General features: G+C 36.4%; 1 protein-coding gene across 1 annotated transcript in view; it reads left to right on the top strand.

Moving 5' to 3' along the window:
• LOC111049698 (metastasis-associated protein MTA3) overlaps positions 1–14,146 on the top strand; it is a 112,752-nt gene that overhangs the window by 38,869 nt on the left and 59,737 nt on the right. The window contains exon 5 of the mRNA XM_039427086.1: positions 978–1,019. Within this exon, the coding sequence (XP_039283020.1) occupies positions 978–1,019 (42 nt within the window). The remainder of the gene's footprint in view (positions 1–977; positions 1,020–14,146) is intronic.

Below are 14,146 nucleotides of genomic sequence, written 5' to 3'. Positions count from 1 at the left end.
TGTCGGATCCTCATGGTATAAGGACCTCAATTCAAGTCAATCGGTTAATTAGGAATGGAGTTATCGTGTTCACAAACATACACTCATATACACACACACAGACCAACACCCAAAAATCATGTTTTGGGACCTTGAAACGTATAGAAAACTTGAAATTAGGGTACCTTAATTTTTTTGGAAAGCAATACTTTCCTTACCTATGGTAATAGGGCAAGGAAAGTAATAATTGGTATCGGATACGTCTCTTTTCTATTGTCAAGTAAATTTAGCATCTCGAAAAAACAATCTTTTGAAGATCTCATGTTTTTATTAGCCTACTTCAGTCATGATTCTCTATAATATTTATTACTATTTCAACCATATTTCTCTTGAAGTGGATGTTTCTGAGTGAAACTGATATATTTATGAGACTTGGTGGTGTTCTTTTTGTTTCCCCACAGGCTATTCTTTCTCCGCTTCATCTATGTCAGACTCTTGGAGCATTTGCTTTTGGAATAGCATTCCATCCATAGTCAAGTTTCATTCTGAAATTAAAATTCTTTCTTTTACCAATTCTTATTATTATTCTATTAATCATTATTCTATTGACTTCATGGTCCATTGCATTTCAATTTGAGCGAAAATACAGTATAGATTTCCAATAAAAAAAGTTGAGATGTCTTGAAATTTTCTTTAGATAATCTTCAACACGAAGGGTGTGGTATACAAGCTATCTTATCTCCAAGCATATAATTCATTTTCAATGAGCAAATGGGCTGAATCGAAATAATATTTTAACATAATGAAGAATTCTCGTGGAAATAGCGTATTTTATCTGAAAAACATGACAACATGTTTTGAGATCAGGATAAACATTGTATTTACAAATATTACTTTATTTTCTTATTTCCGATTTCGAAATTCCTGCTTCGTTTGAGAATTATTCTGAATTTTTTGTCTTTGAAACGTTACGTACCTAACCTTGATAATTTTTGCAGGTGAGTCTCGTGCTTCCGAGAATAATAGTAGTTTGCCTAATGGTGAGTTTCATTTGTAGTAATCTATTCACCTTATCTTTAAGAACTGACACTCTTCGTCAATGGAGAATCTCTCTCTTAACTCATACTTTCACCAAAAACCTTATTTTGAAGAGAAAAAATGTTACTACTAGGGTGGCGGTATTACGGTATAAAAACTTGCATTTCAGAACTAATTCCAAATCCAAATGATTATCCCTATCAATTTGGAATACCCTTGTTCCTCGAGATATGTATTCATTGTGGTGTGGGTCGAGCTTGTTTATTGGTTCCATTACTAACATACTATTAAGGACCTAGAAGACATGAATGACAATAATTGTAAGACACATTAAAGTGAGTGAAGGGATCGGAGGAATTTGTGGTTAATAAAACGGGAAAATTGATAGATACAATTTTATCGATAAACTTACGAGTAGTATAAATATAAAGAAAAATAAAAATCTCAGTACCCTTTTTGAAATATTTTATCACAACATGTTTCGGACATTTATGCCATTTCCAAGTGATAATCACTGTGCTGCAAGTGACTGCAAGTGATAATCACTTGAAAATGGCATAAAACCGAAACATGTTGTGATAAAATATTTCAAAAAGGGTACTGAGATTTTTGTTTTTCTTTATATTTATATTACAAGTAGCCCTATACAGAAAAGAGATAAATTACGAGTAGTAATATCTTCCTTCAAATTATTATATCATCAACAATCAACTGTCAACCTGTAATTAGTTGGAGTTTTGTTCCTTATTAGAAAAATTGAGAAATTATATTCCATTTCTGTTTTCACAAAATGGTATTTATATTTCTATAGGGCAACTTAATATTTCCATGACAAAGAGCGAAACCAGTCGTGTCAGCAAATAAAATGAAAAGGGTTCAATGGATTCTAATAAAAATATAATGCTAGAATATTTATTCAATTAATTTTCTTCTTTTGTGTTATATTTATTTATAATAAATATTATAAATATTTATGGTGGTATAATTAATTCACAAAATAATGAAAATTTCTAAATCTCAACTCGCAAATATCAACATTATTTCCATTGTAATTCAGGCTTTGTACTGATACTATTGTCAGGGAGCTGGAGAATATTTTTGTATCCAATGGTGGCGGACAGAAGAGATCCGGCCGGGATTTCATTAAACGCCTCGAATATATATATATATATATAGAGAAGGTGGTGTTTATTTGGAATTGGTGGGGTCGGCGTGGGAACGCAAGCTTGGTCTTGGTGTAGCGGGAGGGGAGGGGGTAATGTTAGGTCGGATGCATGGCTGAGATAGAAGGGGTAGTTTTTGGGGCGGTCGGGCAAAGGGACAGGGGCCTGTGTCGCTATGTTGTGTTATTGATTAGAACTAAGCCAGAGTGAGAGAGAGAGCACTCTCTCAGTACTCAACTCTCTCTTTTCTGTGCTTGCTTGTAGCCCAGGAGACTGGCGAGAGCCACCAGTGTATGTATGTGAGATCTGGAGAACTGGACATCTGGCCCAAAGCATGCAGACATCATAACACATATAATGAAGCATGTCATCTTTATGCTTTACAGCCGCCAATTAGGCGAGTTGGCGATATCAAAACATTGCTCATCTCCATTGATAATGTCTTGCTGCCCCCCTTATCAATGGAGCAAGTCCATTCATAACACTTGGCCTGGTAGCAGTTGCTCCTAAACTCGGATTTGAAATTTTAATGAGAACTAAACGAGGCTGTAAGGATTACCTCCGCTTGGTCTTTGGTTGGAGAAGGTGGTATATATCCGTGGTGGTAATAACCTTGGAAATTCCGATCAGCTGTCCAACTTTAGTTTGAGATGGTCATGTTTCTGGAAAACTTGTTAAAGATTTGGTTCTTAGGATAGCTCAGAGAATGCATCTGTAGTTAGGATAGTTTAGAGAATGCATCTGTAGTTAGGATAGTTTAGAGAATGCATCTGAAATTAGGATAGCTTAGAGAATGCATCTGTAGTTAGGATAGTTTAGAGAATGCATCTGTAGTTAGGATAGTTTAGAGAATGCATTTGTAGTCAGGATAGTTTATATAATGCATCTGTAGTTAGGATAGTTTAGAGAATGCATCTGAAATTAGGGGATAGCTCAGAGAATGCATCTGTAGTTAGGATATTTGGAGAATGCATCTGAAATTAGGATAGTTTAGAGAATACATCTGAAATTAGGATAGTTTAGAGAATGCATCTGTAGTTAGGATAGTTTAGAGAATGCATCTGTTGTTAGGATGGTTTAGAGAATGCATCTGTAGTTAGGATATTTGGAGAATACATATGAAATTAGGATAGTTTAGAGAATACATCTGTAGTTAGGATAGTTTAGAGAATGCATCTGTAGTTAAGATAGTTCAGAGAATGCATATCAGTCATGCACCCATTGGAAGCAATGCTCTGTTTCTTAATGGCTGTTGCCCATTGGTAGTAAGGGTTAAGCAGGCTTCGCTACTAAAGGCTCAGTTAGTTCAGTATCATTTGTGGAGTTAGTTTCATTTGTGTGAGGTAATTTCTCGTCATTTGATTCCTGTTCTAGTTTTCTGTGCAATTCTATCTATTGAAATCTAGATGTGGTTCCTAAGTAAGAGGATTAATGTCGTGGTTTAGTTGCCGGGAGACAAATGTAGAGCTTGTAGGTTAGGGTTAGATTAAGTAATCTTCAAAAGAAGAGTTCTATTCATTGATCAAACTTTGTCTGAATATTATCTGGCTAGATTTATTTATTTGTTTTATTTATTTATTCTTATGGCTTTTATCGGCAGAGAGATCCTTGGATGTTCTGCCTTGCCGTATTACCCAATGTAATTTTCTATCTGGCTAGATGATTGTCAAGGACATCAATCGAGGGGTTCTCGTGAAAACGAAATCTGTAAGGTGAAATATTTCAGAATGATCCTCAACTGCAGCGAAATTTATTCTGCTAACTGCAAACTGAAGTGGATGGAAGAGTGTGAGAGAGTGAGCGAGCGAGAAGGGATACAGTGAGAGAGAGTATGAGTGAGCAAGAAGGGATTGAGTGAAAGAGAGTGAGTGAGTGAGTGAGTGAGCGAGCGAGAAGGGATACAGTGAGTGAAAGTGAGCAAGAAGGGATTGAGTGAAAGAGAGAGAGTGAGTGAGCGAGTGAAAAGGGATAGAGTGAAAGAGAGTGAGAGTGAGCAAGAAGGGATCGAGTGAAAGAGAGTGAGAGTGAGTGAGCGAGCGAGAAGGGATAGAGTGAAGAAATGGGACAGAGAGCGTGTGAAGGGAAAGATTGAGAGAAAAAGTGAAAGAGAGCGAATAATATCGTAATAGGGGGATTGTGAGAGCTTGTGAAAGACAGAGTGATGGAGAGAGCGAGAGGGTTTGAAATAGAAACTATAGACTATACTCGTCATTGGCAACTTCACTGGGTAGCAAGAGCTCATCAATATTAGAAATTAGAATATATTAGTTTCTATAAAAGTGAATGACTTTGACATAAAAGCAGAAAGTTTGAAAACAAAGAAAAATTGAGAACATTGTTTGCATATATCAGAATGATAAAACAAAGAACTTAGTCGCTATTAGTTTTAAAGCCATATTTTTATTATTAGATGCAATTTTTTAGTCTCATCTTTATTACTACAGTATTGAGAATGAATCTCCACTGATAAGCCTGTGGCTGTGGAGAGGAGTAGGAGGGGTAGCGGGAGAGGGAGATGATTTCGTAAGGTTGCCAATATCCTTGAATGAGAGATGAACGTATCGAGTTGATGTATTGTGAAAGAAATGTTAATTGACTGAAGATTGCTACATACTATTGAGCTCTGCAATACTCTTTTCCTTCTTATCTCACAACGATACTCCCAGATCAGCAACCAAGGATTTGAATTTGAAGAAAATCAAATTGATACACTTGTGGGAATGGATGGAGACAAGAAAATTTAATTTACATATTGAGTATGGATTTGAAGAATATTGTATTGATTATATTTACAGTGTATGCATTGTATGGATTATAATATAGGAATATTATATGGATTCGAAAAAATCAGAATGACACTTGATGGAATTAATGATACAAGAACATTTTATTCCACTATAAGTTGGAATTTTTTGCTCTTGTATAAGCTAAGTCACGTTATTAGTATCATTAGGTTTTGTAAAACAATTTGTGATTGGCTCCTGTATGCTTACTTTTCGTACCTTTGCGCGATCTTGCCACGAGCAGCGAATGTACATTATTTGACAAAGTCGAGTACAATAAAATATTTCTCCACCAATTAGCCTTCGAAATTGATGTTTTAACAAGTTTAGTTTTGATTGAGACTTATTTTTACTTTTACAAGTATTTTGAGAGACTGATTGTATTTCTGGAGAATGCCTATCAATATTCATGATTCTGGAATAAGTCCTTCTGATTTTCCTTCACAACCAAATTGGAATTTGAGTTTCATATAAGAGTGTTCTGCGAGGCTCATGTAACAAGCTAGCTCTATTATCGTAATGAATGAATTTACGCGTCGGAAACCGCTGCGATAGGAGAGGACCGCTTTGATATTCTTTCTTGGTGGATTGGCTGGTCAATGACCTGTCTGAACTCCAAACCTTTTGGTTACCCTGGCAACCTATTTTAATATAGAGATTTCCTTCGCTTTTTCCTCGTTGGCTCCATTTGGAATTTCTCTGAAAATCATTTGATGTTCCCCGATGAGTTTCGTTTCAGCTCTATATTTAGTCTTCTTATTTACTCTTTCACTCAGACAATATTGACATGACAGAAAAGTGAACTGAGTGTATTCAATATCGTTGATTTAATCAAGGCTGTATTTCTCATCTTCTTTTTATTAAAAAGTGATCTCCTGCCACGTGTCCATTACTTGGAAGGTTTCTTTTCAGATGCGTATTAAAAATTAGAAGAGTCGGCCATGACACGTACTAACGCAGAGTTGAATGGCAAAAATTAATCTACTTGGAATGAAAAAATGAATTTACTTGAATGGCAAAAATGAAATATAAATGAAATTTTTCCTTAACTTGTAGGGTTTTTTAATTTAATCATTTGTGCATAAGATGTAGATAATAATATTCGTATGGCTTTTATTGGTGTGGAGTTCCTGACGGAAGTTCCACCTCGCCTGGATATATCATTTGAGCCGTCAATGGGCCTTACGACTGTCATATTTCAGCCGGGATCGACAGTTTAACGTGCCCATCCGATAACACGGGAGTGACCTGTTCAGAAACTTTTGGCTCTGAATGGGGTTTGAACCCGGGATCTCTAGGCTGCTACGCAAGCACCCTATCCACTAGACCACGGATCACTCCAGGTGTAGATTATTAGATAGAAGAGAAATTCCATTTTAACATTTACAGAAACATTTGAAGACAAAGAGGTAGTCGAGAATGGAATGTAGACTAACTAAAACACTTATTGACATGGGCTTCTTTTAAATTAATAAATAAAATAAATCTTATAGCACCCTTTATTTTTAAAAAAACTTTAAAATAGTTGAACTAGGTTAACTATAGTGAGGTCCACGTTATAATGACAGTATTTGATCAACTTTGGTTTTGCTTTCCTTGTCTATCATTCGACAAAGCCGGTGGTACTATCCTTTTCTAGGTCCACAACGATGCCAATTATGTTTTTGACAGTGTGGAAATATAATTAATTCATGCAGAGAATCGGCATCGCTATTCTTCTATCTTTAACCACTGCCATTATAACGTGGATCTCACTATAGTATGCATGACTGTACTTTGTATTTCATTTTCATTACTGCACTAGCAAGTAGCTCTGTATTCTATATTCGTTGCTTCACTAGCAAGTAACTCGCAATATTAGAATAATACGAAAAGCTAGTACACATCTTGATATTTCGGATAATCTTGGTAATTCTGCTGTATAAAATCGCCGGATTCGAAAGTGCATTACTGACCTAGAGTCGTAATAGTGCCGAAAAACCTAATTTGAATGTTAATACATGCGCTAAAGTGGCAAGATGTGTTTAGTGTTGGCAGCTGCCAAATTTCAACATGGCGTTAAAGTAGCTCTCATCCATTGCCAGCCAACTGAAGAGCGTTGTAACGTTGTAACGACTTGGACCTAGACCTACCTCAACTGCAGACGAGTTGTGAACAGGCCTTGCTATACTCGCTCGCTACTAGTCGCTGCACTCCACTCAATTCAGAGAGGCCTCAGGACAAATTTCTCGCTGCCGTATTGTGTATACTTCCCCGTGGATTAACAATTGATAGTAAACTGTGCGATTTCAACGTAATAACAGCTCGAATACCATAATTCCATGCACATGATGATGATGATGATGCTAAATTTTGAAGCGATCAAGCAGACGTATAAAGATTCAACTTGAATGAATATTGAGGCAACAGCAGTATGGATTGGATGCTGTTTGTTTTTAGGTCCTTCTTCAAAATTATTTCTCAAATATGTGAATATTTTCTATTTCAGTTATAAATATCGGGGCACCGAGCTTCGCTCGTCATTTTTATTTATTGATAAACAGAACACAATTCTCTAAAATGATCGTGTTTATATTTCACAGCTGGCTATAATATAGCCAATTAAACATAATATTTATGTCATCTTATGAATTTCGGGGATGCGATATTTTGATTTTTCACATACTCTCACTCGCTCACTCACTTTTACTATCCACAGCTGTTTCAGCCTAGGATGAAGTATCCTTTTAATGTCGTTCAGCGAGTTTTCCCAAAGATGAGACCTATTTCAATCTAATTTTTATATCATAAAACTACTATGTTCCAAATTTCGTGAAAATCGTTAGAGCCGTTTTCGAGATTCGTTGAACAGAAATAACCCGATATAAATATATAAAAATACAGAAATTGCTCGCTTAATATAATTGTATAATGTGAAATATTTCTTCTACGTTTGGTTTTGAAGCATTTAAATATCTACTTTGTAAAAATATTCAAGGACTGAAAATTTAGTGAACTGATCAACTACAAGACTTAACACCTATTTCGGACTATGTGTCGACCTTATCTAAATTTGGGAGAGGAATTGCACAAGGATACCTTATTTGTTCTCTCCCTATCATTTTGGTGATATACTGTATGAATGAATAAAGACTGATGAGAAATTTGAGCCAATCTCGTTTTTTTGTTGTTGATTGTCAAAAATATTTCCAACAGAAGTTCCCCTTATCCTTTGTATTTTTTATGAATACCGTATTGATAGAGATGCTAAATTCTTAGAGTTATTATTTCCTCACTAATTTGATTCCAAATTCTTTTCTATTATTTGATTTCAAATTAAACTCTTATAATTTTTGATTTAATACAAAAATTATTCTGTGAAAATGATTAGACTTGAACCTAGTTAGCTACATGAGCATTGTACCTATATAGGGGCAGTGTCTTTTTCGTACTCTGGGGTGAAATGCTTTTATTTAGCGCGGATTGGCAATGTCCACTGAGAAGAAGAGGGTTCCGTCCGGTGATCGTGGGTGGTTTTTGTGGGGTGGGGGAGGGGTAGGTCTGGCTCTGTTGTTGCATCGCCAATGGACTTTATCGATCCATATCCCTCCCCTCACCACCCCGCTTCCTAACTTTGTCTCTCTTTCTCTCATTAAGAAGACACCCGTTTCCCGTTTCATTGCAACTGTACTGAACTGTATACTTTCGCATTCTGATTAATCATCAATTTGGACTCAAATTAGATCTACTCTCCCATTTACCCGAAAACTTTTCAAATGATTATTTTTCAATTTTATTCAAAATCATGAATTTATTCCACCAGTGTTGAATAAATACATCGCTACTAAATGAATGATTTTTTTTTATTTTTAAATAATTACAACAATTGATCTTACATGAAAAAAATCAATAATCAAATCTTTTTCCTTTTGCACACAGTCCTATGTAGAGCTCTTGGCTTCCATGACAATTCCTTCCTGATTCTATCACCAGCAACTCTCTTACATTCCCAACACTCGCAGATCTCTCTCCACATCTTCCAGCCACCTTCTCCTTGGTTTCCCTCTTCTTGTGCCTTTAGTTCTCCAATACTAATGTCTTCAATCTTGGCAACCTTTATCTGTTCATCATCTCAACATTTCCAAGGCAATGTATCCGTTGAGACTTTATGAACCGTTCTTGTGTTTTTGGAACTTGGCAGGCGTTTTTCACCGTGGCGTTTTTTTCACCTGTTGGCAGCATTGACTTATTCAAGAGTTTTTCAAAAAAATAGAATTCATTTGCCAAATAGAGAACATTTTTCAATGTAATATTTAAAAAAAAAATAATCTCTTTGCTATCTCTTCGCTATTCCGAAGGTTCTACACTGATATAAGCTTTGTTTAATCGTCTTTCTCATATTCTACCATTATTCACTTTCTTTCCGTACACAATTGTTCTGCTGGTTGGTGTTTGAAAAAAAAAACATTATGTTTCCAATACCCAAAACTTCCAATTTGTTTTGAAATACTGAACTAGTTTGTCGAATCGCTTATTGCTTATATTTTACTTGTTGATTTTCATTTATTGTATCCAGTTTTTAATTATTGAAACGATCGCGCTCCATACGTTTGAACCAATTTAATGATATATAATGCCGCATGGATCTTTTTGTGAATCAACTGAGCCATTAAACAAAAGTAGTAACGGAGTGATAGTTTATTATTAGCATACGTGTAGAACAGCTGCCAACTGCACACTGATGTGAGGACAAGCCCAGTTGATTCTTATAAGACCTTAACCGATAGATCGCTTGTTAAAGCAAGGATCAAGCCAAGTTCAAATGGGTTATGCTCCCATGTGTCTAGTCTAATTAGATTTATTATTAGTATGTTTGATTTGACCATTCTACTAATAATGCGAATTCAGGCTTCTGAGCTTTCACTATCCTCTTTACTTAGTCCTTTTACTTTTTTTAGTCCTTAGTCCTTAGACACTCTTTACTTAGTCCTTTTCCATTTATTCACTGCATTATTGGCAAATATCTCTTATCTTGAGTCTATTTTAGTCTCTTATCTTCTCTAGATTACTATACAACAATTTGACTTGTTTGTAGTCAATTATGCCCGAATAATAATTCATATGAAGCAAATTCAGACTTCTATTTTAGCTCTTATCATCCATCAAGGCACTCTGTACTCAGTCCTTTTCCATTTATTCACCACATTTGACAACAACTATTTCCTATCTTGAGTTCATTTCTGTCTCTTATCTTCTCTTGATTACTATACATTTGACTTGTTTGTAGTCAACTACTCCCGAATTCATTCTTAGATGCGAAGTTAGACTTCTATTCAAGCTCTTACTCTATCCATTAAGACACTGTTTACTCAATCCTTTTCCATTCATTCACTACATTTGTCAACAACTATTTTTCATCTTGAGTTCTTTTCTGTCACTTATCTTCTCTTGAGTACTATATATTTAATTTGTTTATAGTAAATTTTGCCCTAATATTTCTGAGTTGGAAACAATCTTAGTGTACCCTCCTTCAGTTGAAATTGATGCTGTCTTCTTCAGATTATGCATTGTGTAATTTCTAGATCTTCCAGTAATCTTCCATGTTATCTAGTATAATCGATAAACGGCGGATTTAAATCGACTTGTGTTCCCATCACGCTAGTGTTTTTGTATTTCGAATACTGTTGTTACGTTACTGTTACTTTTGTACTGCAATATAAAAATATTATTTAATGTTTCTTCATACGTGGCATATGGGCAATCCCAAGTTCTTCAGCTTCTTCATTTCACTCGGTAACTCAGCTTTAGTCTCTAACTAATTGATGATAACAGGATGATACTTCCTTGTCTGACAATGTCCAGCTCACCACACGGCTGGAGCTTCAAGTGCAGTGTGTTTACCGCTGTGTACAGCTCAACGGCATGACACTGTTTTCCCCATATTGTATGTACACACCAAATATCATAAGTTTCATCATATATAGTAATGATCTTCTCTTCATCTTCAATTATGTGACTCAATGAATCAAGTCTAAATTAATAAAAAGAAAAATACTTTTTCAATTAAATACATTTGATTGTATATGATGTGAGCCCTTTTCGTATGTAATTCAAATACTACACCGAGAAGAGCAGATTCCACCGTTCACCCTATATCCCCATATTCAAGCTACATTTTGAATTTCAATCACCTTGAAACTTTTATATGATTTTGTTGGTTTGCTTCCACTTCTATCCCATCTTCAATTCCTATTTTCCTTTTCTGATTTCCTCAATATCGTATTTCTTTCTTTCTTCAACACTAATTGCCGTTTGCACAGTGCCAGTTCAAACTAAATTGCATTTGAAACTGGATTAAATCCATACCAAGTCTCCTTTGTTGTAATGTGGTTCACTTTTAGTGTAAGCCACCTTTTCATTAAATTCAGTTTAAGTTTTGACTGTGCAAACAGCCCTAAGTGTTGTCCTTCCTGTTGATCTTATCTAACATCTTATGAGATTTTAAGATGCCTCAGGTGTTAGTGCCCCAAGTGCTAGATGTTGGGAGAGGTCTTGGCCACTTTTTCTTTTCCACAGCCGTAATGAAATAAAAACACACATATTTTTTTGAATTCTACAGTTTTATTTGGTACAGGACCATGGTTTCGTGACCACACAGGTCACGGAACGGTTCTACGACATTGACAGTGACACAGTCGAATTTTTCCACAAACTTCTTTAGTGGTAAAGTAACTGTGATTCTGTGATAGGTGAGATAGCTGTGATTGGCAGAAGATGCCTTCATCTGCCCCGGGGCCTGTTTTATAAAACTTTTCAAATCCTGCAATACAGGAACCAGGCTCTCACACACTCAACATATCGATAGCCTCTTTCCTTCATTTCAGGATTTCTAAGTTAGTCTAAAACAGGCCCTGGGCATGATGTTGGCGTATTTGAAGAATGAGGTGACGACTCAAATGTCGCCGAAGCAGCGTGATAGCGCTGTAAGCTCTACCCAACTTGTTCTGATTTCCAGAAAATTCATTTTTCCTCCCAAGTTACTAGCTTTTTGGATTCTTCGAGACTAGACGTGCTAAGACAGTATACAATTCTAGTAGATTTAAGTATGTTTGAGTAGACTGTTGACCGGTCAGACATTGACCGTGCATCATCCAATGCTTGTTTGTTGGTTGAAGAAGTGAGTGTCTCTTGAGCTGAGCTCATCTCGCCTCATTTGTGGATTCGCACGCATATTGGGATCAGAAGAGTGGGCCGTGTTGAGTGTGGAGTGTGGCTCGTGCCACCGATGATGATGCTGCTTCCTGCTTCAGTTTGGGGGCCAGCAAAGTATTCTTCCGCCGTCGCCTCCGCCGCGGAACAAAGTAGTGCGCGTTTGCAGAGCAGAGTCGCGGTTCTCTCAACGTCGGTGTTGCCGCTGATGCTGATGCTGCTGAAGTTGATGATTCTGATGCTGATGCTGATCATTGACTTTGTGATGTGTGAGTGCCCTCCCCCCTCCACCGCACCCTGTCATAGCCTCAAACAAGGGGCCAATGGCCACCGGGGGAAACTAGACTGGAATTGAGAGACAGCTGAAACTGTGACCTAGAGTCTAGGAACCTATCTCCTGGGCGTATGCAGGGTGTATGTGAGAGAGTATATATAAGAAAGGGATTATAATTGAGTACTATTGAATACTTTCAAAAAAATGCAAATTTTTAGATAATGACAGACATAATGGAAAAGAAAATGAAGTGGAAAATAATAGGTCTATTGTAAACAATGCAATAGATAAAAAGATTGTAATGTAAAAATGAGAAAAGATGTAGGAAGGCCGAGAAAGAGTTGGGTAGGTTAGTTGATAAGCCTAATACTTGAAGTGAAGATGATGAAATCATTGAAGTTTTTCAACCACTATCAGTAAGCTGCTTTTGGATTCTTGCCAAAAATTAGTGTTGTAATTTTTGTCTATCGATGAAAGGAGAATTTTTCATAATTATCCGAACAGAAGATGGGAAAATAATTAATGAAAACGTTGATGCCAAATTGAATTGAGAAGAAGGTTGCTACATATATATGAGCTTTGGATCAGACCTCTTTCGCAAATGGTTTAGTTGGAGCTTCTGCAAACCGTTGGTCACTACAGTAGAACTCCAATTATCCGAACTCCAATTATCCGAACTCCGACTATCTGAATCACTTTCAGATAAAAATCTGTCCAAAAAAGTCTAAGTGCGCTATTATTCTTCCCCCCGCGATGCCAGTGTTTGCGCGTTCGCTCACTATTGTCCTTCCCTTGTACATAGGTACATTTTATTTATATTTAAAACATGTTAAAATATCACGTTTCTTTCATTTAATTCAATAAAAAAATAATGCAATATCAAAACGTAGCTTTTTTTCTCTTCAATGGAATTTGAAAAAAAAAAACTCCGATTATCCGAATGGGTCCCGGTCCCCATCGATTCGGATATGGAGTTCTACTGTACTTTTAATAGTGGTTTAATACGTTTTACAATATAACTTGTTCTCTTTTAGTTTTAGATGCCCATCGGGGCACATCCATGAATTGACACATTATCCATTCTGTTTCTAGTAATAAACTTTAGACTACTCTCTACAAACAGAATGTAGAATAAACAAGGCGTTTGTAGATGAATTCATGACCTTCAATGCGTTCCTCGCAACTTGCCACAATTAGCACAGCATAAGATGTAAAACATGGGCTCCTCACATCAACAAACAGCAGGGGTGGTTTGGGAGGGCCATTAAAATAATGGGCCATAAGAAGGCCCATAAAGCAAGGCCGCCCGTGTTCATCTGCACTGCACTGCACCTCTCAGCGGCTGCCATAAAAATGTGCCAGCGTCAAAATTGCTCTTGCACATAGTTTGCTGCTGTTTGCACGCGTCTGTCAATTGAATTAATCGTCCGAACAGGGCGCATCACATGTGTTGAAGGCAATTCCGATTGTATTCGCATTACTCACACCTCCCTATGATTTCCGGCTCATTTCACATCACATGCTATAAAAGCAGAGTGACATTTATGGACATAATCACACCTACAGGTGTGCATTGAGACCACAGAATAATATCAATTAATTGCTGAAACGCTAACTATAATATTAATTCAATAAACGTCATAGAATTGGGCAATAAAGATTAAAAAAGCCTGTAATTTGCTTGTAATTCTCATGTACAACCCTCAAACAAGCCCTCCCAC

The sequence above is a fragment of the Nilaparvata lugens genome, chromosome 4, assembly GCF_014356525.2.
Source record: "Nilaparvata lugens isolate BPH chromosome 4, ASM1435652v1, whole genome shotgun sequence".
Lineage (NCBI taxonomy): Eukaryota > Metazoa > Arthropoda > Insecta > Hemiptera > Delphacidae > Nilaparvata > Nilaparvata lugens.
The sequence above is the reverse complement of the archived record's forward strand: the minus strand, read 5'-3'. Positions and strand labels throughout refer to the sequence as shown.